Here is a 25,247-nt window from a genome sequence, read left to right as displayed (position 1 = left end):
TCCTTTGGAACTAGGGTAGGATTTAATTAGTTTAAATATAATTTGCTCTTCAAAAACTCAATTCCCTGTGGGTTCTACCTCGCACTTGCAACACGTTATATTACAAATGATTCGTGTACTTGCAAGTATATTAAAATATGCACAACAAGTTATTGGCGCCGTTGCAGAGGATCGAACCCGAGTAACCACATGGGATGGTTTTGATTACCTGTTTGAAGCATAGTAAAACATATCTAAGATTTTAATTGTGAGAACTTCAGATTAATATTGATGAACATGAAGTTTGTTGTTAAGATTTGGTGAGTGTGGATTCCACAACCTTAGTATTTAGTCTCTTAGCTTATTTTATTTAGTTAATGTTTTGTCTTTTAATTTTAAAAACCCTAAAATTTCAAACCTCTTTTGGAACTAGGTTAGGATTTAATTAGTTTAAATATAATTTTCTCTTTAAAAACAAAATTTCATGTGGGTTCGACCTCGCACTTTCCAAACATTATATTGCAAATGATTTGTGCACTTGTCAGTATATTAAAATTTGCACAACAAATGGTATGGCTCATAGCACACCCCCGAACTTGAACGCAAGTACACTTGTCCTTGAAAAACAAAACACTAAAACAACAATGGAAAACAAAAAGAACACAAAAATAAACTGAAAAACAAACAGAAAAATAAAAGGATATGCTATTGGGTGCCTCCCATAAGCGCTAAGTTTAACTTTTTCAGCCAGACTGTGATGCTCCTTTTAAATTTGAAACACCAGTATTTTCTTCTCTTGCACCAAAGAGAATGAATTTTTTCTATTGCAGGGTGATTCCAAATGTCTCCAGATCGGGGCAAATCACTCTGAGTGTTCTCCAACAGCTTCTCATCCAGAAGGGAATCATGAATTGGAATAACATGAGAAGAATACTCAATAGGTTTTTCTACCTTGATGGTCTCTTTTTGCTCATTGTATAGCCACAACAAACTTCTCTCCTGGTCTCTTGGTACTTCGGCAATAGGAGCTGATGTTGAAGAAGCCTGAGTGCTCTCTTCTTTTTCCCGATGTGGATCATGTGGAACCTCAATTTGCTCCTCCTTCCTTTCTTCTACTTGATTTTCAACCACTTCATCACTCTTCACTGTGATGAATGCTTGCTCATGATACCAAAAACTCTCATCCTCCTTGTAGTGTCCATTGGAATCGGCCACCGACTGTTTTTGGAGCTCTTCTTCTTTGAGGGTATCTAACATTTGCTTGAGGTGAGCTTCTATCCCGGTAATTGATTTAGAGTGAAAGTTCTCCATCTCCTATAAAGAGTTTACCATCTGATTAGACTCGCTCATAAAATTCAACGTCTTACCTTTAAGATCAAAAACTGTCAAAAGAGATGGTTCTTCTTGATATTGTTGTTGTGGCGGCCAATAGATGGGATATAACTCCTCTTCTTGAGTTTCTATTTTGGCATTGATGGACTGTAGCAGTTGATTGTTGGTCTCACATTCACTGAGAAGAGATGAAAAGTCATAACTCTTCGGAGGAGGTGGCACCTCTTCGTATTGGTGAGGCCAGTAGATGGGAGAAGCCTTCTTTTGAGCTTCTATCTTGGTGTCGATGGATCGCACCAGTTGATTACTAGCATCCATTCAGCTGATAATAGCTGACACATTTTCTTTAAGGTTAGAGCTCTTCGAAAGAGGTGGCTTGGCCTGATACTGCTGTTGTGGATCTTGATTTGCAGGAGCTTGATCTTGTCATGATAGATGAGACTGGTGGCTCCATGAAGAGTAGAAATCATTACCTAGTATAGAGAATGGTGTGCTCATATGGGGTGTTGGAATGACACCCCACATGAGTAAAACAAAAGAAAATTAACTAAAAGGAAAATAAAAATAAAATTGGCATCCATTAAAATGAAAAAAAAAAATCAAATCTATAATTAAAACAGTTTCTATGCCACTGTCCGGATGTGCGATCAATCGCACTGGTGAGCTCAATCCCCCTGGATGGGCGCTCGAGCGTACCTCCGTAGACAACACAGAAGCTGTGGAAACCAGAAAACAAAAAATTAAATTAATAAATGAAAAATTAATTCTTAAAAAGTCAAACAATCCTCGGCAATTGCGCCAAAAACTTGTTGTGACAAGGCAAATATCTGCTACGTTTTACTCGCAAGTGCACAAGATCAAAATGATAGTATATTAGGCAAATACGAGATCATTCCCATGAGGATTAATGATTTTATTCAAAATTAATTTTCCAAATTAAAATAACATAATTTGTCATGAAAAGAAATTAAGAATAATGAAAGGGTTAGGGTTTTGACATCCACCATTAATCAGACTAATTAAGAAAATAGTAGGCCAATGTTCCAATCATATGGTATAATTAATGCTAGTCAACCTAAGGGCATAGCATCTACATCTTAAGCTATTGATCTCCCTAAGCAATGAATTAGGCATGGTATCTACTCTAATTATTTTCTTCCCTAAAGGATTTAGCATGGTATCTACTAAGTTGTTTTTTAAGAAAACATAATTCTATGGAGATCGACAAACACATGAGTTCTAGGGCATGGTATATACTCCTAATTCCCATGTTAATTAAGCCAAGAACCCATGATGAGGTTCTTTTGTCACTTTATTAAGCCCAAGATTTGGTCATCTAAATTGACTTAATTAACAAATCCATACCACAAAATAAGAGGAATTCAATCACATAGACATAATTAATTAAAATACCACAATATGATTAAAACAAAGGCACTAGTATTAAAACCTAAAAAGACATGATTAGGGCTTCAATCTAGCCCTAACTAGGAATTTAGTTGCACATAATGAAACTAAAACTACAAAAGAAAAGGGAAAGAAGAAACCGGAAAACGCTTCTTGAAGTAGCCTCCTATTTCTCTCTCCAGAATTGTCTATGTTTCTAAGAGGCTAAGGGGTCTATTTATAGGCCTAGGAAAACCCTAGAGCCTCTAGAAAACCTAATAAAATCGGATGATAGCCTCCTAGTCTAATTAGGACTTCTAAAATCTAAGTTAACTTGGAGAGGAAGTCTTTCCGCATCTGGGCCACGCGAGTGTGCTCGATCCGAAGGTAGTGTGCTTGAGTGCAAGCCTGCGCTTGATCCTTGCTCTTCTGCGCACGAGCACTGCTGTGCTCGAGCCTGCTTCTGGTGCGATCGATCCTAACTCCAGCTTTTTCCCAAAATTGGCCGTTTATGCCTGAAACTTCCAAAAGTGCTTCCTTTTCCTTCAAACACCTAAAAATAGACAAAAACACAAAAATAAATAAATAAATAAAACAACACAAAATAACGAAACTAAGAGGTTAACATATGTAAATTAGGGGCTAAAATATGTGTATTTTAGCACTTATCAAGGACTTGAAAAAAAACATTAATTATACCATGCAATGAATAGATAAGAGACGCGTGACATTAATTTGGTATGCTAAATATGGTGAAAAGAGGCAATCAAAATAGACCTTATAATCCATTTATGTTACATCTTCCTACTAAATATGTATAAATAAACTTATATGTAAAATTTATGCAGTTGTGGAAAAAAAATACACTTTGCGTGGTGATTTCCTTACTAGAGTAACACAACAGGAATTTAAAGTTAAACCCAAATTTCCCTTTGTCTTTCCCTTGAATAATGAGAGAAAAGACTTTGTTAATGGAGGGAAGAGGGTTTGTTAGAAAAATCTGAGCTCTAACAGCAAAAAAAGAATCATTTAAATCGATAAAAAAAATGTAAGACACGTTCTTGGCTATAGAGCACATGAATGGACTGCATACGACAACAATGACAGCAATTGCATATAGAAATGGGCCTGTAACTATTGAGCAACCACTGATACAATAGAAGTACTGACTTACAATGGAATTCTCCTAAGCAACCACTGAAATAGCCTTCTGTAGCTGAAAAACTCTAGGGCCATTCCTTTGTGAATATCGATTCTTAAGGTCCTGCCACATATCCTTAGAGGATGTGATGCAGTAATAGTAGGGTAAATCTCCTTTGAAATGGAATTGAGAATCCATGAAACTACAAGGTCATTACAATGAACCCATGCATTGTAATAAGTCTCAAACATTGAAGGTTTGGGCATAAAAGAATCAATGAAACACATCTTGTTCTTGGCACTCAAAGCAACCTGCATTGAGTGGTTCCAACTATTATAGTTGTCTCCAGTCAGTGGTTGAGGAACTAATAGAATTCTTGGATTGTCACCACTGTGGAGAAAAAGTGGACTAGACGGATCATTATAACAAGTGTTTGCAAAAGGATTTGAAAAGGTGTTTGGGAGATTATCTGCCCAAAGGATTTGGCAAATGATTTTGAGAAGTGTGTGGATGATTTTCTGCCATTATTGAAGCTTGAAAATCATTTGGATGAGCGGAAGAGGATGGAATATTGTCTGCCATTGAAGACAAACAAGAAACACAGAAGAATCACAGTTGTGATTATGTCTCTGATACCATGTCAAGCTTGCAATCTATAACAGATGAATGCAAAGAAAAAGGAAGAAAGGAAAAACGAGCACAAGAACAAGATGAACTGCAGATTGAAAAATAGAGAGATTGAAAGAACTTTCTGTATATTCAACTTGATTTCTAAATGATGAAATACAATTGTTTATATCCTCAACTAAAAGAATAACAAACTACTAACCAACTAACAACTAGATTCAAACTAACTCCAACTCTCCAACTGTACAAGAAAACAAAACTAACTATTTTACGAAGGAAACCATTTTACGTCGAAGTAAACGGAGCCTAAATAATTGAAAAAATTTAGTTTACAATTTGTACACGTGCACAGCAGACAACTCACAACTGAGTTGTCCGATATGAAGCAATCAAAACCTTCATTTCTTGCCCAGGATTCAACTCAAATCTAAACAATAAAGAAAATACATGTTAGCGATGTGCCTGCGGAGCTTGTTGTCGCCACAGTACTCGATGTAGATATCCACCAACTGGCCGCAGCTGCAATTGACGGCTTGGCGGCACATCTTTTCAAGGTCAGAGACCACCCAATGGGAGTAGGGGTTCCGCACGTGGACGGTGCGCCACATAGAGGGGTCCTTGCAGAGTTTGCGCCACAGAGAGCACACCATCTGCACGCTAGTCAGGATCTCGATGGTGTCAAATCTCAGCAAAATCGACGCCGTCACATCCCATGGTAGCTCCAGCCAGTTGTGGAACTCGTCTGCAAGGCCAGGAGGAGTGTCCATTGCCAAATTTTCTTGAGAAGACTGGGATTTTTCAGGAAAATCAAGTCATGGGGTTTGGGGTTTTTATTCTGTAATGAATTAATTCTTGCAAATTTTGAAGAAATTTCAGTTTCTTCTTGCTACTAATCAACTACAAGAGCCACAGTTATTCGAGAAAGGTTTAAGAACATTGAGGGAGGAGCCTCTGTGGGTCTTTCATCGGGTGCGTTTGGGATTGCGATTTTGCAAGAATAATCTGTATTCTTAAAAGATATTACAAATGTATGGAGTTTGGCATTGCAATTTAAAAAGCACATAATCTAAAATAGGAAGAAATTTTTTTTTTTGTAATTTATATAAGCAAGCTAGAGGTGCTTATTTGAAAAAGCGTGAATTTAAACCAAAATCACGATTTCGCATAACAAATATTTGATAAAAAAGTACTTTTTAATATGTTTTACCAAATACCTTTGCGATTTTAAAAATAGAATTTTTAAAATTGCACTTATTGAAACCGCAATCCCAAATGGACCCAAAGATAGGGGTTGTGTTCACTTGTCTGGTTCTGATCGTGTTAATGTATGGTATAAAACTATATAGGCTAATCTTAATTCGACACATTTAATAAAACAAGTAAAACTACTTAACTCTAACCCTTTAATTTTGTATTAAGTTTGTATTTTATTTCAAAGTAAAATAAAATAATCATAAGTTTATTAATTAGCCTCAAAATACAAAAATACATATAACATGCATGCATGGTGCATGCATACATTCAAGTTATACATCTAACATGAGCAAATGAAAACGCATGGAATTTTGGTTCTTTCTTCATTTTGTTTCTGTATTAAATCTGTGTTTTTGTGGGTGGCGACACCCTTTCCCTCTTGGGCAAGCATTAGCAGGTGGCTTTTCATAACTCTCAGGTGATGAAGGTGGCTTCATACATCCATAACTGACCTGTAGCGGATCTTCATTGCCGCAGATTACGGTTGCGTTTGTATCTTCAACCAAAAGCCCAAAAGCATGATCATGCAAAGGCAAACAACCATTCCTTTCGCCATTGCCATCGTACTTGAATGAAAGCAAGTGATGTTATATTGATGAGGGAGCTGTTTAAATTTATATGAGAAGTATATGTGTGTGTGTGTGGTGAGGCATAAATCGAGGTTGTATTTGGCTTTAGGTGATCTCCCCGAATTTAAGATAGTACTTCACAATATTTAGGGTTTGAATTGCTACTTGTTTTACTATCTTTAGCCTCATGAATTCCTGTTTTAAGAAGGTGGTAAATGATCCTCAGGATCTAATACAAATTGGAGAATTTAGTTTCCCTCTTGTATAAGGCTTATATTCAATCATTCTTGTAGAAGTAATTTTAGGGGGAAAATATTGTAAAGATTAGATTAGGCGGTTTAATAATTTTATTAAATCACTCTCTAAGGTTTGAAATTGATCAAATCACTCTTTAATGTATGCTCTGTTATAAAATCATCGATCCCTTTGTAGACCTATAGCTAAGGTTTTTAAAGAAAATTGTGACACAAATGTAAGAACACGTCAGACACAATAAAGTAGCTTCATGGGTATAGAAATATCATCTTAGCTTGACACATGGTAAAAAAAAAATAATAATAAAATAAAAAAAATAAGGGAAAGGAGGTGTGTGGTGACCACCTAGAACCCATAGAGGACATGGGGTACGTATAGTAGCCCTACTCATGCCCTATGCAAATAGCTGAGTTACCCCCACCCACCAACAAAAGAGGGATGGGGGATTGCCCCATTGTCCCATTTGCCTGCTAGCAAAGGGCATGGGTTGTGTCCCCCACACCCCCTTTGCTAGTAAGAGCATGGGTAGGTCGTCCCTCCCACCCACGCTTACGAGTAGGGTATGTGGGTCACGATCAACACACGTCTTCTGTGATTCCCCGAATTTGATAAATGTATTTTAAAATGACCATTAATCAACTTTATAAAACACCGACTAATTTTTTTAAAAAAAATGGCATGAAACATTTTTAGAAAAATCCAAATATCAATTTTGGTTTTACCTCCTAACCGTACGTTCGCTCATGGAGGACCGAACATTCATTGAAACCCTAGCATCGAACGTTCCCCTAGGGACCACTGAACTTACGAGTAAAAAACACTAGAACTATAGTACAAAAGTATACCAAACGTTCAAGAATAGTACACCGAATGTTCGATGATCTCCAGAAAGCAAATCTACCCTATTAGCCACCTCTTCATCGTACAAGGTTTGATTGGTAATTTTCAAGCTCTAACTCAATAATGGATGGTAATGCTTGTACACCTCATGAGTATGGAAGTCTCAGATGATGTCTTTTCACCTTCCGTGTTGTATTTACTCTGATTAGTGAATGGGTGATTCCCTTAGTCAGTTACCAGTTAACTATATTGAAGGAATTGCCAATAACCCTGTCAAGATGAACTGATTTACTTGATCCAATTTAGGGAATGTTACACTCTCTACTAGTGGGAGGTGGGGGCAATAGAGTGACCCCAACCCTCTCCTTTGTTGGTGGGTGGGTGGGTCACAACTTAACCACACCCCCTCCATAGTGAGAGCATGGGGTCTCCCCACTCACCCCTTGTCCACTAATGGTGTGCATGTGTGGGTTGTGACTCATCCCCTCTACTAATGGACGAAGCAAGCAATGGGGTGATCTCCTCCTCCTCCTGTGAATCTACCCCATCAAATGAAACAACCAAGGCAAGATATGAATTTTTTTTTTTTTTTTTTTTTTGTAGGCTGTGTAATGCTTAGCTCCCTTAAGCTTTTTAACTGACCCATGTAACGAGTGTTAGCCCAATGACTCCTAAACAAGATGGTTTTAGGCACTAAATGTAAAACATCCCTAAGGGCTTAATGACTCAAGTCAAAAAGGCTACGAAGCCAAACTAGCCATACAATCAACCAATCTTGAGTTTCGCACATTTTTACGCGAACACTCAATGCTTAATGAGGCAAGAGGTCCGGTTACTCAGTGAGGACTCAAAATGATGAATTATTATTATTATTATTATTATTATTATTTTATGTTTTTTATTTTCATGCCAAGGTTATTCATTAACAAATTATCCAACAAATCTCAAGATACACATGATTCAGTTCAAATTTCATACTTCACAGACTCTATGCTAATGTGTTCGTGATAATCAACTCAAAACAAATGAAGTCTCTCTAACGCAAAAATGAGTCAAAGGATTCAGATTCCTAATGACATGATGAAATGTTCTAAGCAAGCCAATGAAAATTAAACCACATGTAGAGCTAACTCACGCTTAACAACAACATAGCAATTTATTTTTATTTTTTTTTTTTTAACAAAACAAACAGACACAAACAAACGAACAGAGTGTTGTTCCACACCCCCAAACTTAAATGACACATTGTCCTCAATGTGTCAAGAGATACAATATCGTGGGATGAGGAAACCAGAGTGTACAAAGGCCACGACGTCCCCCAAATTTGAACACCAAAACACCTATCCACAAAACTAACAGCAATAACTTTTTTACAGGATCACGCATCACAAGGTTAATTGCTATTAGAAATAAAAATAAAATGACACGAAATAAAATGACAAAAGAAAAAAAAATTAAAAATTAAAAATTAAAAATTAAAAATTAAAAATAAAAAATAAAAAATAAAACTCAAAAATAAAATGTGGAAAATAAAAAAGAAAAAATACCGCACTTTTCCCGATCATTTTGGTGTCCGACCAATCCCTTTCACTCTTTCTTCTTTAGAATTTGATATCCCTCTAGAAGGATTTGTCGCCATCTCAGGTAGCCTAATTGCTTGTTTCGAAGGATCTTCTTAGGAACATGGTTACTAGATTTGTGATCTTGTGTGCATAGATCCTTGAGAAATTTAGCCTGAGATGGCTCTTTTAGACATTGAAGAATTGAAGCTTGGGGTTCATGAACTGTCTCAAGAGGGATTGTGACGAAGGAATGAGCTTCAATACTCTCTTCCTTGTCATTGGACAAACTTGGAGTTGACGAGGGCTCAATGTCCTCAACCTGCTCCTCTTTTCTTCCTCCTCATAACTATCAACAATGAGAGGCTTAGCTGCTGATGAAGATGGTTTAGGGAATGATATCTCAGTGGTTTCCCCATTCTCAATACGCATCTTAGGAGTGGATTCCAATATGGCATCAACTTGCTCAAGTAACTTGTCAAGGTCTAGGTCACATCCAAATTGCGCAAAGCACTTTCCCAATGGGTCCTCCAAACTTGGCTCATCAACAGTCTCCTCAACAATTTCCTCTCTCCCAATTGTGGTGGTGGCTTGAACATGCTCATGTGAAGACTTGCTAGCATCATCCTCATTAATCATGTAATGGTTAATGAATAGACAATCATCTATCCAGTGAGAAGGATGATAACAATATGAACTTGACTTATGAGGTTCGTGAGTGTGAGGAGGCTGGGTATGGGCACGCCTAGCTACCATGAGTTGGTTCACTCTCTCGTCTAAGTCATCGACATGAGCGGTTGGAAAATGATGTACTAATGATTCTTGAGGAGGGTAATTGCTAGGTGAAGGCATGGAAGAATGGTTATTGAACTGCGGATATTCAGGATGGTGTAGTTCATAGGATTGGGGAGCATAATTTCCCGTAGCATGAGCTTGCCACGAGAATTTAGAATGGTTGCTCCAGCCTAGGGTGTAGAAATTGAAATTTGATTCAGACCCCGAACTAGAGAAATTGGTGATCATCTACTCATGTGAAAAATTGAAAAATTGTCCCTAGGATGGACAATTATCTGAACTATGATAAGGGTTAGAGCAGTATGAACATGGTCCATGTGGGTGAAAATTCTGAGGGTAGTTGGTAGGATTTGGCATCCTACCACTATGAGAAGCATAAAAATTACCAAATGGAAAATCCATGCTTTAACTCACTATTTAGCATGCCCCACATAAAACATTACCAAATTTTTTTTTTTCTTTTTTTTTTTCTTTTTTTTTTGACAATAGGATAAACAAAAATACAGAAAAGAAAAATAAAAATATAAAACACAAAAGGACAAAAAGAATTTGCAAAATATTTTTTTTTACTTAGCTATTTTTCGTTTGTTGAGGTTGATTTCTGGAAGTGCGCTCGAGAGCGAGTGTGTAATGCGCTTGAGCGCTGGCGCGGGATGGGTAGAGCATAGGTGCAATCGCTTGCTGCCCGTGTGCTTGAGTGCACTCGAGCGTAGGTGTGGTGCGATCGATCACACTGGCAGGGACTAGTTTTGCCGACACTGCAACAGAATTACAAAAACAACCAACTTTTTCTTTTTTTCTTTTTTTTTGGTTAAATAAAATCTCATAAACAAAAAAAAATAAAATAAAATTGCAAAAAGAAAATAAAACAAAAAATGCTACTTATAACTAGTAGAAAAACAAAATTAATTTTAAAAAAATTAATTTCACAAATCAACAATTCCTTGACAACGGTGCCAAAAACTTGATGTGCAAATTATAATTACTCGCATGCGCACGAGTCGTGTGCAGTACATCGTGTGCAAGTGCGAGCTCAATCCACAAGGAATTGTGTCGTGAAAACTAATTCTTATCTAAACTAATCATATTTTAACCTAGTTCCGAATTTTGGAATTTTTGAAAAAAGAAATAAACAAACATAAATTAAACAAAATGACAATAATCAAATGGTAAACGACTAAGGTTTCAAAATTCACCTCACCAAATCAAAGCACACATTCTCATGTTTAGTTCATACATATCCGACAAACGATTAGACCCAATGGATGTTCTATTATTTTTATAAAATCCTATTGAATCATTCAATGAATTCATCTCTATTACAGATTACAACGAATATCCAATTGAGATCAAATCATCCACTGTATCCGTTTGATATACGAATCACAATGGATATAAGTCTCAATCAAATCATTTGATGTATCCATTAGATGAAACACAATGAATATCCGACGTTTTCATGATTTATAAACGACAATCAATCACAATGTTTTCACAAAACTAAATTGAAACGAACATACATTACATTAAACGACGGAATTGTACGAACAAATCATAAAAATATGCAAACAAATCAATGGTGAGGCTTCATCTTCAACCTTAGTTGAATATTTAACCTCTCTTGACAAAATAAATCATAAATAAGCTGAAATACTTCATTGAAATTGACAAACTTACAAAAGAATTGGAGTTCAAAGCTCCAAAAAACTAAAAAAGTCGAAAATTGACAAAGTACGGCGCCCCTGATGCGTCCCTGTATGTTTACAATAAGAAAAATTGATATTTATAATGTTTAATTAGGGTTTCAGCACGGCCAAGTTGGATGAGTGCGCTCACTCGGACATGAGGTGCGCTCGATCGCACTCATGCATCACTTTCCACTTTCAATGGGCGCGTGTGCGCTCGATCGCACTAAATGTGCGCTTGAGTGCACTACCATTCAAAATTAGCCTACTCTTGTGAAACATGACTTTGTAGATCTTTGAGTTAACTTTCTAATGACACCAAGATCGCTTCAATCCAAGCTCTACAACTCTAGATATGGTATTTTTAGTGGGACTCGTTGGGTGCGAATCATCTCTCGATCCAAATTTGCTGCCAATGCTCCCTGAAATGTTTTTAGCCCCATAATTAATGGAATGAATTACATTTTTCCCTTTAAATGTGCATTTTTCCCTTAGCAACCTACAAAATACTAAAAACAAAGAACTAACACAAAACATCAGAAAATAATAAAGCTAAAGCCTTAGCAAACATAAATTAAGGGGTCCAAATATGCAATATTTGGCGCTCAACAACAACCTACAAAATATTTGCTTCTCATTCCTATTCCCTCACCACACTAATTGTGCGACTTTCATTGTACTATACTCACAGGTCGATTGTTTGGACGATCAACACAGGAAGGAAATTGATGAGAAACAGGTAATGCATTGTAGAGGACCGATGGCCTCAGGAGTCCAATATAACAGATATGTGGTAAACGGCAAGTTGTTTTGCACTCTTGCACAAGATGTGGGAAAGAGGCCTCAAAACAGTGGCGTGTGCATGCCGACTGTTGATGGCGGAACATACTATAGGAAGTTAACCCAAATAACTGAGGTGGGGTATTACGACAGGACGAAGTACGTTATATTCAAGTGTGATTGGGCAGACAACGCAAGGGACAGGGGATACAAGGTGGACGAGTATGGCCTAACGCTTGTCAACTTCAAGAACCTTGTCCACATGGGAGATCGGATTATTGATGAGTCGTATATGCTAACTTCCCAAGTCGAACAAGATTTTTACGTCGAAGCCCAGATTGGGCTTGTGTTATAAGGACCAAACCTAGAAATGTCTACGACGTTGGTTAGGGTCAAGGGCCTCATGATGATCGTGCCAACTATAACGAGAGTGTGCCTCTCCTATTGAACAGTAATCATCATTATGATCCGCATGATGAGCTCGAATACGTCCAACCTGACTTAGCATCAATCGAAGCGTATGTGATTCCATAAAATTTGAATATTGTGCATTGATTGGTATTTTGTTATTTACTTATACATTTATTGGCAATTGTTCAATAACTAGTAAATGAAATTAATTAATTTGTACATTGAGTAAATGGTATATTTCTCATTTTTAAACATTTGAGTCGTCTATATATGGTGGTGCATATTTCTTCAATTGTATACATAATTAATTGGGTGCGTGATGTATTTCGAAGCTTGATATGAGTACTCAGGGGAAGACAAGAGCACAAAGGCCACCATTTTCTGTGCAGCAGACTACGGGTGCACATGGGCCGGGATCGAATGACCCTGATGACAGTGAGATGCAGGACGTTGGTATGCTTCTGAGGCTGCAACCAGGGTATCAACCAGTACTTCCATATCATATGGAAGGGCAGACCCCTGCGAGACACGACTATATCTTCAATATTGAAGATATTCTCGACTATTCGGGTGAGCTAGACACATCTGTCCCTAGGCCATCCCATCCAACAGGCCTGACCAAGCTAGGGTATCATTACGATCCTACTCCTCGCGACTCGAGCGCATCCATGCCTATGCCATCCTCGCCGACAACGTTGACCCAAATGAGATTATTTCTGCACAGCCATTTTGATCTGCCACCGCACAGCAGCGCATATATGGATGATAGTGAGACACAGGCCAAGGATGACCTGGATGATGGGACAAATGACACGCAGGATGCGCAGCCCGATGACCCTGTTGGACAAGTGTTGGGTGTCAACTAGGTTCAAACGATAGGTATATATGTATGCTAGCCAGTTGTGGGTGTTCATATATATGTATGCATATATATTTATTCGTGTTCTATATGTAGTTAGTATTCACCTTCAAATAATATCGGTACTCATTTGTGTTAAATATCAATGTAGATGTTTGCGATAATTTTGTCGTGTTTACCGTATATGACTCGCACAAGTTGTGGGACATCGCTATGGGAAAAGGGTTGTGGGGGAGTATAATGAAGCGTGGAAACCTGTAGGACTAAGTGGGTCAAAATTTAGACGGATGACGGACAAGACTGTTAGGAGCAGGGCTTTCGTTAGGATATTCGACGACTGGACGAAGGTACTAGAAAATACGAAGGAGGATTTATGGAGCTCATTGATGGTATGTGTAAATTAGATGTTCTTAATTTACGATATATAGCATCTGTATTTTATTTTGTAAAACGATTATTTGATGGTGAAAATATATTGTAGGGTTCATAATTTCTCAATTTTTAACTTATTCAGAAGCACTTGTACATCTTGGTTGGGTCAAATATTGGGTCAATAAAAAAGGACGCGTTCAGAGACATGGGAGAGAAGCTGAAGCTTTGGAGACACAAGTTAAAAAAGAAACTCAACATTCAGCGTGACAATACTCCTGCGACCATGCAAGCGAGAATGGGGCAGAGCCTTGGACAGTACAACCCCGTAGATGTCTCAATTTTGTTGGAGAAATGGTGTGATGACACTAATCAAGTAGGTCACGAGTTTAGTTTTATTTGGGTAGTTTTATTAATTGTAACTGTTTCATGGCTGATGAGTGTCAAATATTGCATATTTGGACCCCTCAATTTATACTAGTTAATCCTTTAGCTGTGTCGTTATCTAATGTTTTGTTTTAGTTTTGTGTTTTTAGTATTTTGTAGGTCATTAAAGAAAAATTGCATCTTTAAAGAGCAGAATGCAAATTTTGGAAGCAAGCTGAAAAAAGAGCCATCTACGGAAGTAGGATCGAGCGCACCATCTAGCGCATGTGCGCTCGATCCAGATGGGTTGTGCTCAAGCGCACCCACAACCATCATCAACACCAGTGCACGAGCGCTGCACTACAAGAGCGGAACAATGCACGCACGATTGCGATCGATCACACTGGCAATGCGATCGAGTAGACTCGCACCGCCAGAATGCAGAAAGACATCTTTTCCAAGTCAAAATGTGATTTCAATCTTATTCTGGGACTAGGAGACAGACCTCCGATTTTCCTAGGATTACTAGGGCTTCTAGGACTCTCCTAAGCCCTATAAATAGACCTCTTTGCATTAAAAAAAAAAAAAAAAAAAAAAAAGCACACAAGTTTGGAGACAAAAATAAACAGCTTTTCTCTGTAATTTAGTTTTTCTTTAGTTTAGGTTTTCTTTTTATGTGAAGCTAATTCCCAATTAAGGTTGGGGATCAAGCCTCACCGATTAGTTTTATGTAAGTCTTTATTATTCCGATTTTATTGGGTTTATTATTTCAATTGTTTTACTTCTTTTCAATATATGGCATGATTCTTGGATATCTTGTTGTGATTCAAGGATACACTTGATGATTTAGGATAATTTCACATAATTGATTGCTTGGTTTTATATGCCTAAAAATTGGATATCCCTTGTGATTTGTACTTCTGATACATTTGGTGAATTAAATTTGGATTCCTTTTGTGATTTGTGCAATGAATGGATACATGGGATGGTTTTGATGAACTTTTAGAAGCATAGTAAAGCATACATATGATTTTATTTATGAGAACTTCGGATTAATATTGATGAACATGGGGTATGTTGTTATGATTTGGTGAGTGTGGATTCCCAAACCTTAGTCTTTATCTTTTGTTTTATTTTATTTAGTTTATGTTTATCCTTTAATTTTCAAAACTCAAAATTCAAACCTTTTTTGGAACTAGGTTAGGATTGAATTAGTTTAGTTATAATTTGTTCTTCAAAAACACAATTCCCTATAGGTTCGACCTTGCACTTGCAAAACATTATATTGCAAACGATTCGTGCACTTGCGAGTATATTAAAATTTGCAGAACAATGGCTCACATATTAATAACGTAAGTTGTGTATGTAGGACTATGTTGAACATATGAGAGACATACGAGCATTGAATAAAACACCACACTGCACCGGCTCGAAGAGCTTCGCAAGCGTGTTACATGAGGACGTTTGTTTGTCATTTACTCTATATATATAGATGTGAGGTATGATTTTTATATATATACGAACATATGTTTATGTTGAGTATTTTTGCAGGTACTTACTTCAAGCAGGGCTCCTACGCGAGCCCAGGCATATTCAAGTCGGGAGGTCAAGGAGAGAGTTGTATGCTACTTACATCTTCACTTGATTAATAGTTGTGTATTAACTTATTTAGGATTAACATTTAGACAACGATGATCGTGTGTGATGTAACATATAGGAAATGATGGAGGAGCTAATGGCAACTGACTCTGTAGCATCGATTGATGGGGCCCAGGGGACGGTGTGGTGGGCACCTGACGATGCGTACGCCAAGGCGCACAACAATAAGCCTGAATATGTGGGTCGTGTACGAGGGGTTGGTAAAAATATTCTACCTGTGCGCAGCAGCATCCATTCATATTATACACCATCCCAAGCACGATTACAGAACCCTGGAAGCTCGATGGTCTCGCGTGATGACCTTGAAAGAGCAATTGAATCTGAAAGGGAGCAGCACAGGGCACAGCTGGCTATACAAAAGGAGCAGATGGATGCGATGTTAGCCCACCAGAGGGAGACGATTACTACAGAGGTTACCTTAGAGGTTACTGTGCGGGTTACCTCGCAGGTTACTACGCAGATGGCTGCGCAATTGGCGGCGTATAAGGTCCGTTTTCCTGTGCTTGAGGGCTCGAGACAGGTGAGCTCTGAGCTGGAGGTGACTAATTTTAGGGCTTTGTACGACTCAGAGTCCTGAACCCGTGTCATTGTGAGGTCCTCAGTAGATAGCCGATCAGGAAACGCAATATTCTTTATTCTTTTTGTTTCTCTTTTATTAGCACAATTATCTTCTGATATGACCATCATTTTAATAGTTAGTAATTGTTTGATAATCACACTTTGTGTGTATCTTTCTGCCACACATGCATGTGTATAACACATTTGCAACGTAATATGTGTAGAGGACGTAAGAGTAGAAGTTGAGGATGACGATCACAATGAAAGCCAACGAAGGACCCTGGCTAGACAAAAGTCTCGTTTAGGACGACATTGTTCTAGTGGTTCAGCATCCCAGTACGTATATATATGACATAATAAAAATGCAATATAGAACAATCAAATAGCATATCTACTTAACTCAAAATACTTGAAAAAATAGGAAAACCAATTAACATGTTTTGTGGTTGTGGAAATGTTGGATATCTCAATCTTATATGCTTCATAATTTTGTTTCACTCCTTATTTTGTATAGATAATTGCTTGGTAGTGGGAATGAGTGAATTATAATATTTTGAGCCATTTCAAATTATGTGTATGGTTTTCTTTTGAGATATATCGAAAAGTAGAGATGTGTTAGGATTGTTGAGCCTATACGATTTAGTGAAAAGTAAAGAGAAAAGAGAGAGAAAACAACACAGTGAAAATTTACTTGGTTAATTCGTGTGCATGAAATACATATTCAACATATGACATCTTGGAGTCACCTTTAAATCCTAGCAATCATGTGTATTCTCACTTCAATGCACTTTTTCACCTTATTCTTAGCTATATAGCGACATGAATTATATATATCCCAATATATGCATGTTATACTCATTTTCACCTTATTTTCACCTTTTGTATGGATTATCATTGAAACTTTGTTGTTATTGGTTGGTTTGGTGGCGGCTGCTAGTTGGAGGTTATCATATTTGTTGAAGCTGGTTGGGTTGGCTGCCTCATTTTGTTTTAATTCAATCAATTGAATTAACATATATATATATATATATATATATCTGTGTGTGTGTGTTGGTAGTGTAGATATGTGGAACTTGTTTATGGGACGTTTATAGATTTGTTAAACTGAAATATTGTTGCGTATGATGACCTTCGTATACTTTTTGACGTTGCTCATCACTTAGGACTTGATAAGATTCTATCATATTTGCTGATTGATTTTTTGTTTTATCATTTGCAATTAGTGTGGAGAAGTCGGGCGGTCATGATGGTGTTGACTCGGATTTGGTTGGGGTGTTTTTTTGAGTCATGTATTCGCGAACAAATTAAGTTGCATATTTTCTATGTTTTGTTTATGTATAGTTGAATCTATTTGTTTATATATCAACAATGTTAATGTATAGTGATAGTTTTACTTGTTTGATAACAAATGTTTTATTGTCTAGATTATTTGTGATAGTTGATGGATAGTTGATAGTTATCTTGATGGATAGTTAATGTAGTCTACATGTGAACTTGTATATCAGGTGCGGCGGCTCCTAAATTCGGGTATAACACCCTGAGAAATTTGAAAAATAAATATGGGTAGTGAAAAAAAAAGTTTCTGCAAGAATTGGTGACATGTTAAAATCTGACACGTCACTATGGGGGTGATGTGTCATAGTGTTCACACGTTACCAAAGGGGTAACATGTCAACTTTAACACGTTACCCCTTTGTTAACGTGTCAAATATGACATGTCACCAAAGGGGTGATGTTTCAGGTGACATGTCAATAAACTTTTGTGACGTGTCAAATTTGACACGTCATAAAAGTTTGGGAAATGCTACAATGCAATCAGTTGACCACATTTTGCCCATCAACACCTATGTGGCAAGATTTTTTAAATGAAAAGAAACATAGATTCTCTCTCCTTTGTCAGATTCATTTTCTAAAAAAAAATTCCAAAATGAAAAGAAACACCTTATCTCTCTCTCCTCTGTCAGCATTTTGAAACATCCTAACCTCTCCCTTTCCCCTTCTCGCCCTTTCTCCCTCTCGCCGTCTGAGCTCAACCCCTTTCTTTCAAAATCGAAAGAAGCATTATCTCTCTCTTGGGTTCGATAGAACTCACCGGCGTTTGGATGGTTTCAGTCCGACTATGACAACTTCATCATTGTAAGGGATATTTGAAATCAAGGTGAGCCACAACCCTAATTTTCTCGATTTCTCTTTGAATTCTCTCTTATATGTGAAATATTTAAAAAGGTGTATTGGTCAGTTTGATATATTCCAAGTGGTGCTTGATATATTTACATTTGTACTTGGAATCAAAATTATATGCGAATCTTTGTTGCCCGATTATTGTTGTTATCGTTGAATGTCCTTGTATGTTTATTGGTGTTAATCTTTTTGACGTCATCTTTTGTCCAGTTAACTGAAAATTCACATTCAGAAAAGGCTTCATTCAAATGCTAAAACTATCTTTCCTTTGTGCCCTGTATGCTCATAATTTATGATTGTGACTAGATTTAATTTTGTTGATAAGAACCTAACCTTATCTTTGGTTCATGCACTTTTGATCTGTGTGGACAAAACATAGGAACTAATTGTAGTAAATTTGCTCTTAAATTTACTTTTGGTTGTCACGTAAATTCTCTCACCTTATTAGTTACTATCAGTCACATACCTCTTTAAGCCCACTAACAATTCCAACAAAACATAGGAACTAATTATAGTAATTATACATTTGTAGGATTGATTGGGCCTGCATTCTCTTCTCTTATATGGACATTTCAAGCTCACACTTGTATAATGAGGGCAAAGTAGAATCTTTGTATACACGTATTCCAAATGATGATGCTTTGACAAAGCAAGATAGTGGCAATCCTTCCCTATAACATATTGCACCTTCTGTGGCTTCCTCATAATCGTCTTTAGGTTTGTCAATTTTTAAAGGCATTCCAACTAAAGAGTTGAAGAGCTTCATTGTGATCCAACTCTGTCACCCGATATGCAAAATCAACTCCATGTGCAATAAGTAAATGTTTATCTCTTGTTGTGATAATGATTCTACTGCCTAAGCCAAACCAATCACTTTTTCTAGCTAGCTTGGATTGAATGATCCACATCATCCAAAACTAAAAGTACCCTTAAATTGTGTAGCCTCTGCTCGATCAACGTAATTCCTTGATCAACATTGCGAACCATTAGGTTTGGGTCTCCTAGAATCTTAGAAAGAAGTTTATTTTGCAAATGGATCATACCCTTTTGGCTATAAGTTTCTCTAATGTTTTCAAGAAAACAACTATCTTCAAATTGAGAAGCAATTGCGTTGTAGATAAATTTGGCGATAGTTGTCTTACCAATTCCACCAATTCCGAACGTTCCTACCATCCATGTAATGTCATTCTTCTCTATATCTAAAAGCGACTTCACATCTCGTACACAAGACTCTATTCCAACTGGATATGGGGCAACTTGGAAGTATATTTGTTTTACTAATATAGAATTCACCCATTCAATGACTTCGTGAATAAATTCAGGTTCATTCCTACCAATAAAAAAATAACAAAACATCTAGGGAATTTATCTATAAACTCCTTAGGTCAACGCGCCTTCATTAAAAACTCCCTGGGTATTTTTTTTTGGAAATTTAGTCCTTGGGTCAATCGAAACTACAAGAAACTCCTTATCGTCAATTTTTGTTAACAGCCGTTAGGGCCACTCAAAACTCCTCGTTTTATCTGATTAAAATATTAATTTTTTTATTAATTTAATTTAAAAAATTAAATCTTTAATAAATAAATAAATAAAATAAAATTGAAGGTGGCCGGGTGGCACCGCCACCCCCTGCCACCCCCCTCCACTCACACCCTGTGGGTGGGACATTCCACTTTGGGGTGCTTGTGCCACCTTTGTGGTTTGGGGTGGGCTCGCACCACCCCACTTGAGCCACCCTTTGGGTGGTTTGGAGCCACCCCCTTTCCACCCATGGGGTGGCTCGAGCCACCCCAGGGGTGGTTTGCCCATCCCACCTGTCCACCCTTCAATTTTTTTTTTTTTAAGATTTAATTTTTGAAATTAAATTAATAAAAATTAATATTTTAATCAGATAAAACGGGGAGTTTTGAGTGACCCTAACAGCTGTTAACAAAAATGGACTGTAGGGAGTTTCTTGTAGTTTTGATTGACCCATGGACTAAATTTTTGAAAAAAAAAATACCCAGGGAGTTTTTAATGAAGGCGCGTTGACCTAAGGAGGTTATATATAAATTCCCAAACATCTAATGAGTTACTTTCACATTAAAAGAATAGAAATTATCTATTAAAAAAGTAGGGCCTGTAACGCCCCCAAAATTAGCCTTGGCTAACCTGGCAGGGTTACTAGCAATTACCCTAGTTTAACCAACTTGTGGCTAAATGAGGAATTGCCCCTCTAAGCGTTATCAGAGTTAATGTATAGGAAGGTGAAATAAATCTGAGAAACTATTAAATCATCAAATGGACAAGTATATTCCTCGAAGTTAACGACATGGAGCAACTAATAATAATGTAAAACAAACATGATGGCAGCATGAAGATTCTAAAGCAAGGTTCGTAGCGGCAACCGTGCCACTCTTGGGATCTAGTGACAGACTTCTTAAAAGGGTAATAACAGTGTAAGTCTAACGACTTAGTAAGTAAACCTCACAATTAGGCATGATATAAGTCCAGTTAAGCATAAATAAACGTGTAGTTTTAGTAAACATTCAAAGGGAGGTGTTGTCTCCGTTAATACACCATAAAATAGTATTTGGTTTTCAAAGTGTAGTGTACTATCGGCGGCGATCGCCTAAGTATTTGAATACAGAAAGAATAATGCATTTATAGGTCATAACTCTCATGTATGGTCTACCTGAGATATTACCCATTCTCAACAGGGTTGGCGATGTCTCGAGAGACCTGTAATACAATGCCCGTGCCACGACCATTACACTACAGTACATAGCACTAGCGGCATGACCGAGTTCGACCTCGGGTGACCCACACCGCTAATGATGTCTGTCCTGTAGTGACCGCCCATTAAGGCTGCACCAGCCACGAAACAACCATTGGATTCAAGGCCCATATAACACACACACACACATTTGGCCATAGAATGAAGTCTATATAGTAAGCCCATGGCCATTATACCGCAAGTACTAGTGTACCATACGATGCATCTTATTAATCAATTAATTAAGCAGCTATCAAGTAGTTACAAAATATAGACATGCTCATATCATACTCGTGGTCAATCAACTGACATATCCCACGTTTTTAAGGAAAAGGTTTGTAAGTGTTTACTTACCTCGCACGCTCGCGTGAATCATCCGACGTTGCTAAATTCTACTATAACGGAATATAATACACCGTTATACATAGTACTAGAGGATCCTTACAAGTAAGATACTAGGTTAACATAATGTAAAGGGTTGCTGGGGCCTAAATTGCACAAATGGGGCTAAGGCGGATGTCTGACCTCCTAACCATATGTCCGGGCTTGAGAGCGTACGTCTGGTTAGTGAGTAGGCATTTCGGCCAAAAGCTCCAACTGTGCTTCAAGGTTTCTATGAAACTTATAGGCTATCATTTCTCTTTCTAGGCTATTGAATAAACACATGCAATGTAAGAAAACTCAATCATCATGCAATATAAGGGATCGAAGGCTCTTTTAAACTCTTTTTAAAAACATTCTAGGCTTTGTAAGAAATGATGCAAGAACTCTAACATGGTGCCTCTAAAACTTAAAACAGTATAGTGACAACATTAAAAACATAGAAATGGGCAAGGGTTACCTTGGGAAAAAGGGCAAGAACTCAAGCTCTCTTCCTTTCTTTCTCAAAACTCACAAAGCACTCATATAGGGTGGTTATAGAGAGCCTAGAGCGGAAATGTTGGCTTCAAAGGGGTGGTGGGGGTTGGTATTTATAAGCCAGAAAAGCTGAGGGCACTACCAACTCCTTTGAAAAGAAGCGGATGTTCGGTACTATTGGGGCATACGTTCGGTATTGTTTATTCAACGGTCCAAAGGGTGCATCATATGTACTGCCATTAACTAGTGGTCAACCGAAAAGTAGCGTACGTTCGGCAACCCTAGCATACGTACGGTCAGAAAGGGTTAAGCTTGGGCTTTTGCTTCCAAATGAATTTAGGAGTTTTTAGGCTATAAGTGTGGACTTAGGTCCTTTGTTATAAAACCGAGTTTTACATAAATTCTTTCTTTGTAGAAAATCTTTTAATAAAAACAATCGTTTTTATCGGGGTATTACAGGACCAAAAAGAAAAGTCATTGGTTCAAAGCTAATATATGCCTGACCAACTAGAAAGTTCATTTCAATTTATTTTAGGTCATGAATAAATTATTTAAGCAAATTAAACCATCTAAAACAATAGAATCAATTGAGTTTAATTAATTATTGAACAAAAATTATTTAAAAGATTAATTATAAGTAGACATTGTAAAATAGTTGTCATGCATGAAAGTAGGTATATAATGATGTAATATAATTAGAAGAAAGAAAAGAATAATCTAGAAGGAAGGCTCAAGAATGGTTAGAAATACCTATTCCCCAAAGGCATTCCGGACAAATTGGCCACGTCTCTTACGGTTGTCATCCATCCCTTCACCTTCATTTCATCATCCTTGAACCTTTTTTCAACTTTGGTGAATGCTTCTCCAACACCATTGGTTTGATACCGTATTTCCGACCGATCTACGTCGTAGAACAATACTAGAACCTGTTGCCCCCTTATTTCTCTACAACTAAGGATCTTCATTAGCTCGTCCAAGCACCATTGAGATGATGCATAGTTTTTAGAGAGTACAATGATTGAAATCTTTGACACTTCAATAGTTTTGAGAAGTGCCAATGAAATTTCTTCTCCTCTTCTAAGTTCGTTATCCATTGAAGTGTTGATTTCGTTTCGACGCAAATCTATGTATAGATGAGCAGTAAAACTGTTACGAGTATCTACGCCTCTAAAACTCAAGAATACATCGTACGTCCCCCTAGAGATGGAAGAAGAGGAAGAATCTCCGTGGAAGGCCGCCTTGGAAGTAGTAATTATCTTCTATCTTACTAGAAAAAATTGAGAGAGAGTTGTAGAAATATCATAGAAAGAAGGCCAAGAAACTTGTCGGCAACTTCCTTTCTGTACCAAGTATTGAATGTGTTTGACAACCAGACAATAATTTAATACAATATGGAAAGAAAGGGATAAAAACAAAGAAAAAGCATCATTCACCAATGATTTGGGATATCCCCTTTGGGTAATATGTGGTCTTCATCCTTCCAACATCCTTCACCATTCAAAGTCGCATGTTAAATGTTGTTAGAGCAAATTTCTGCCTAACTGTTTCCGGTATGGCGTGAGTTGCACGTTTGTTGAGGTGTGTGCGTTCTAGATTTGGAATATCCCTGTGAGGCTCCTTGATGGCTACAAAATATTAAGAGCGTCAAAAGATCCGCCGGCCACTATGCTTGGGACACTTCAATGATTTAGTCAATTCCTTAGAGAAGAGCAATTTGATAAACAAAGCTTAGAGAGAAATCTCAGATTATGAGAGAGTATGAGAGAATTCAGCATGTCTTTGTACCTTGTATGGAGGCCTATTTATAGGCCGAAGAGTTGCGGTTGATTTGAACTTGGTCTTCTCTGGGCTTATCTGAAAGTCCTGAGAGTTGTGATTGGATAAGGTTTGAATTGGATTATCTATAACCCAGATTATCCAATAAAGCTCCAATTGGATTGCATCTCCTTAGTTGAGTTGAATAGGGAGTTCTAAGAGATTGGATTAGATTTGAGCTCCTTCTTGGATTAGGATTGTTTTATCCCAATAGCTCTGTGGGCTTTAGGCCCTGAAATCTGATGGACTTGTTGTAACACCCCGGTCCCATATTGGGAAGATGAGAAGAAGCCCACATAGAGTGGGTAGTTTATAAAGATAGTCATGGGTGCTAAGTCCCACATTGCCTAGTTACTAGGTGAAACTGGGCTTTATAATGAATTCTAGGGAAACTCCAAATTGACTAGTCCTTTTGGAGTAATAGCGCAGATGTGGTTAGCGCTTTTCCCTGGGTTGTTACAAGTGGTATCAGAGCCACCTACTAACGCCAGGCCATGTGGTATTAGAGCACTGCATGACGTAGCCCTGACGAGGACGTTAGGAATTTAAGAGAGGGAGTTTGTAACACCCCGGTCCCATATTAGGAAGATGAGAAGAAGCCCACATAGAGTGGGTAGTTTATAAAGATAGTCATGGGTGCTAAGTCCCACATTGCCTAGTTACTAGGTGAAACTGGGCTTTATAATGAATTATAGGAAAACTCCAAATTGACTAGTCCTTTTGGAGTAATAGCGCAGATGTGGCTAGCGCTTTTCCCTGGGTTGTTACACTTGTAGTATTAATTTATTCCCAACAGTTACCCCTTAATTCCCTTAGCTAAGGTACTCAGGTAACAGGAATTTAAGTTGGAGTCCCTAATTGACTCGTTGTTTGACCTTGTTTGAGTTTCCGAGGGTACCTGCCAACTCTTTTCTTTGTCCGGCGGTTAAACCTGCAAACCTGTAAACCTTTCTCCTGAAATAATACATCCTGCAGACACCATTAATACATATACCCCCCATGACCGGGTATGTATACCAGGAGTCAAACCAAACCTTATCTACTGGGCTTTAGCTAAACAACCAAGCTTAAGCCTTTACCTACGAACCGGAAGTAGACCCGACCTTACCTTCCGAGCTTAGCTAAAATAGCTAAGTTCAAACCTTTACCTCAATTTCTCCCTGTATCCAGGTGTGTCCCAGATCTCCTCCAATATCAGGGGTGTCTCGTGTCTC

General features: G+C 37.6%; 2 protein-coding genes across 2 annotated transcripts; both read right to left on the bottom strand.

Annotated features, from left to right (window-relative positions):
• Positions 1-3,021: 3,021 nt before the first annotated feature.
• On the bottom strand, positions 3,022-5,232 carry LOC132169607 (F-box protein SKIP19-like). Its single transcript, XM_059580619.1, has 2 exons — positions 4,913-5,232; positions 3,022-3,250 (listed from the first exon to the last, which is right to left on the bottom strand). Exons 1-2 carry the CDS (start codon positions 5,230-5,232, stop codon positions 3,022-3,024), a joined length of 549 nt encoding a protein of 182 aa, XP_059436602.1.
• A 13,932-nt stretch (positions 5,233-19,164) lies between these two features.
• LOC132169606 (disease resistance protein RPV1-like) lies at positions 19,165-23,312 on the bottom strand. The gene is made up of 3 exons (XM_059580618.1): positions 22,969-23,312; positions 19,533-19,935; positions 19,165-19,383 (listed from the first exon to the last, which is right to left on the bottom strand). Exons 1-3 carry the CDS (start codon positions 23,310-23,312, stop codon positions 19,165-19,167), a joined length of 966 nt encoding a protein of 321 aa, XP_059436601.1.
• Positions 23,313-25,247: the final 1,935 nt, after the last annotated feature.

This window comes from Corylus avellana, chromosome ca2 (genome assembly GCF_901000735.1).
Source record: "Corylus avellana chromosome ca2, CavTom2PMs-1.0".
In the NCBI taxonomy this organism is placed as follows: Eukaryota; Viridiplantae; Streptophyta; class Magnoliopsida; order Fagales; family Betulaceae; genus Corylus; species Corylus avellana.
This window is presented reverse-complemented; position numbering and strand designations above follow the sequence as displayed.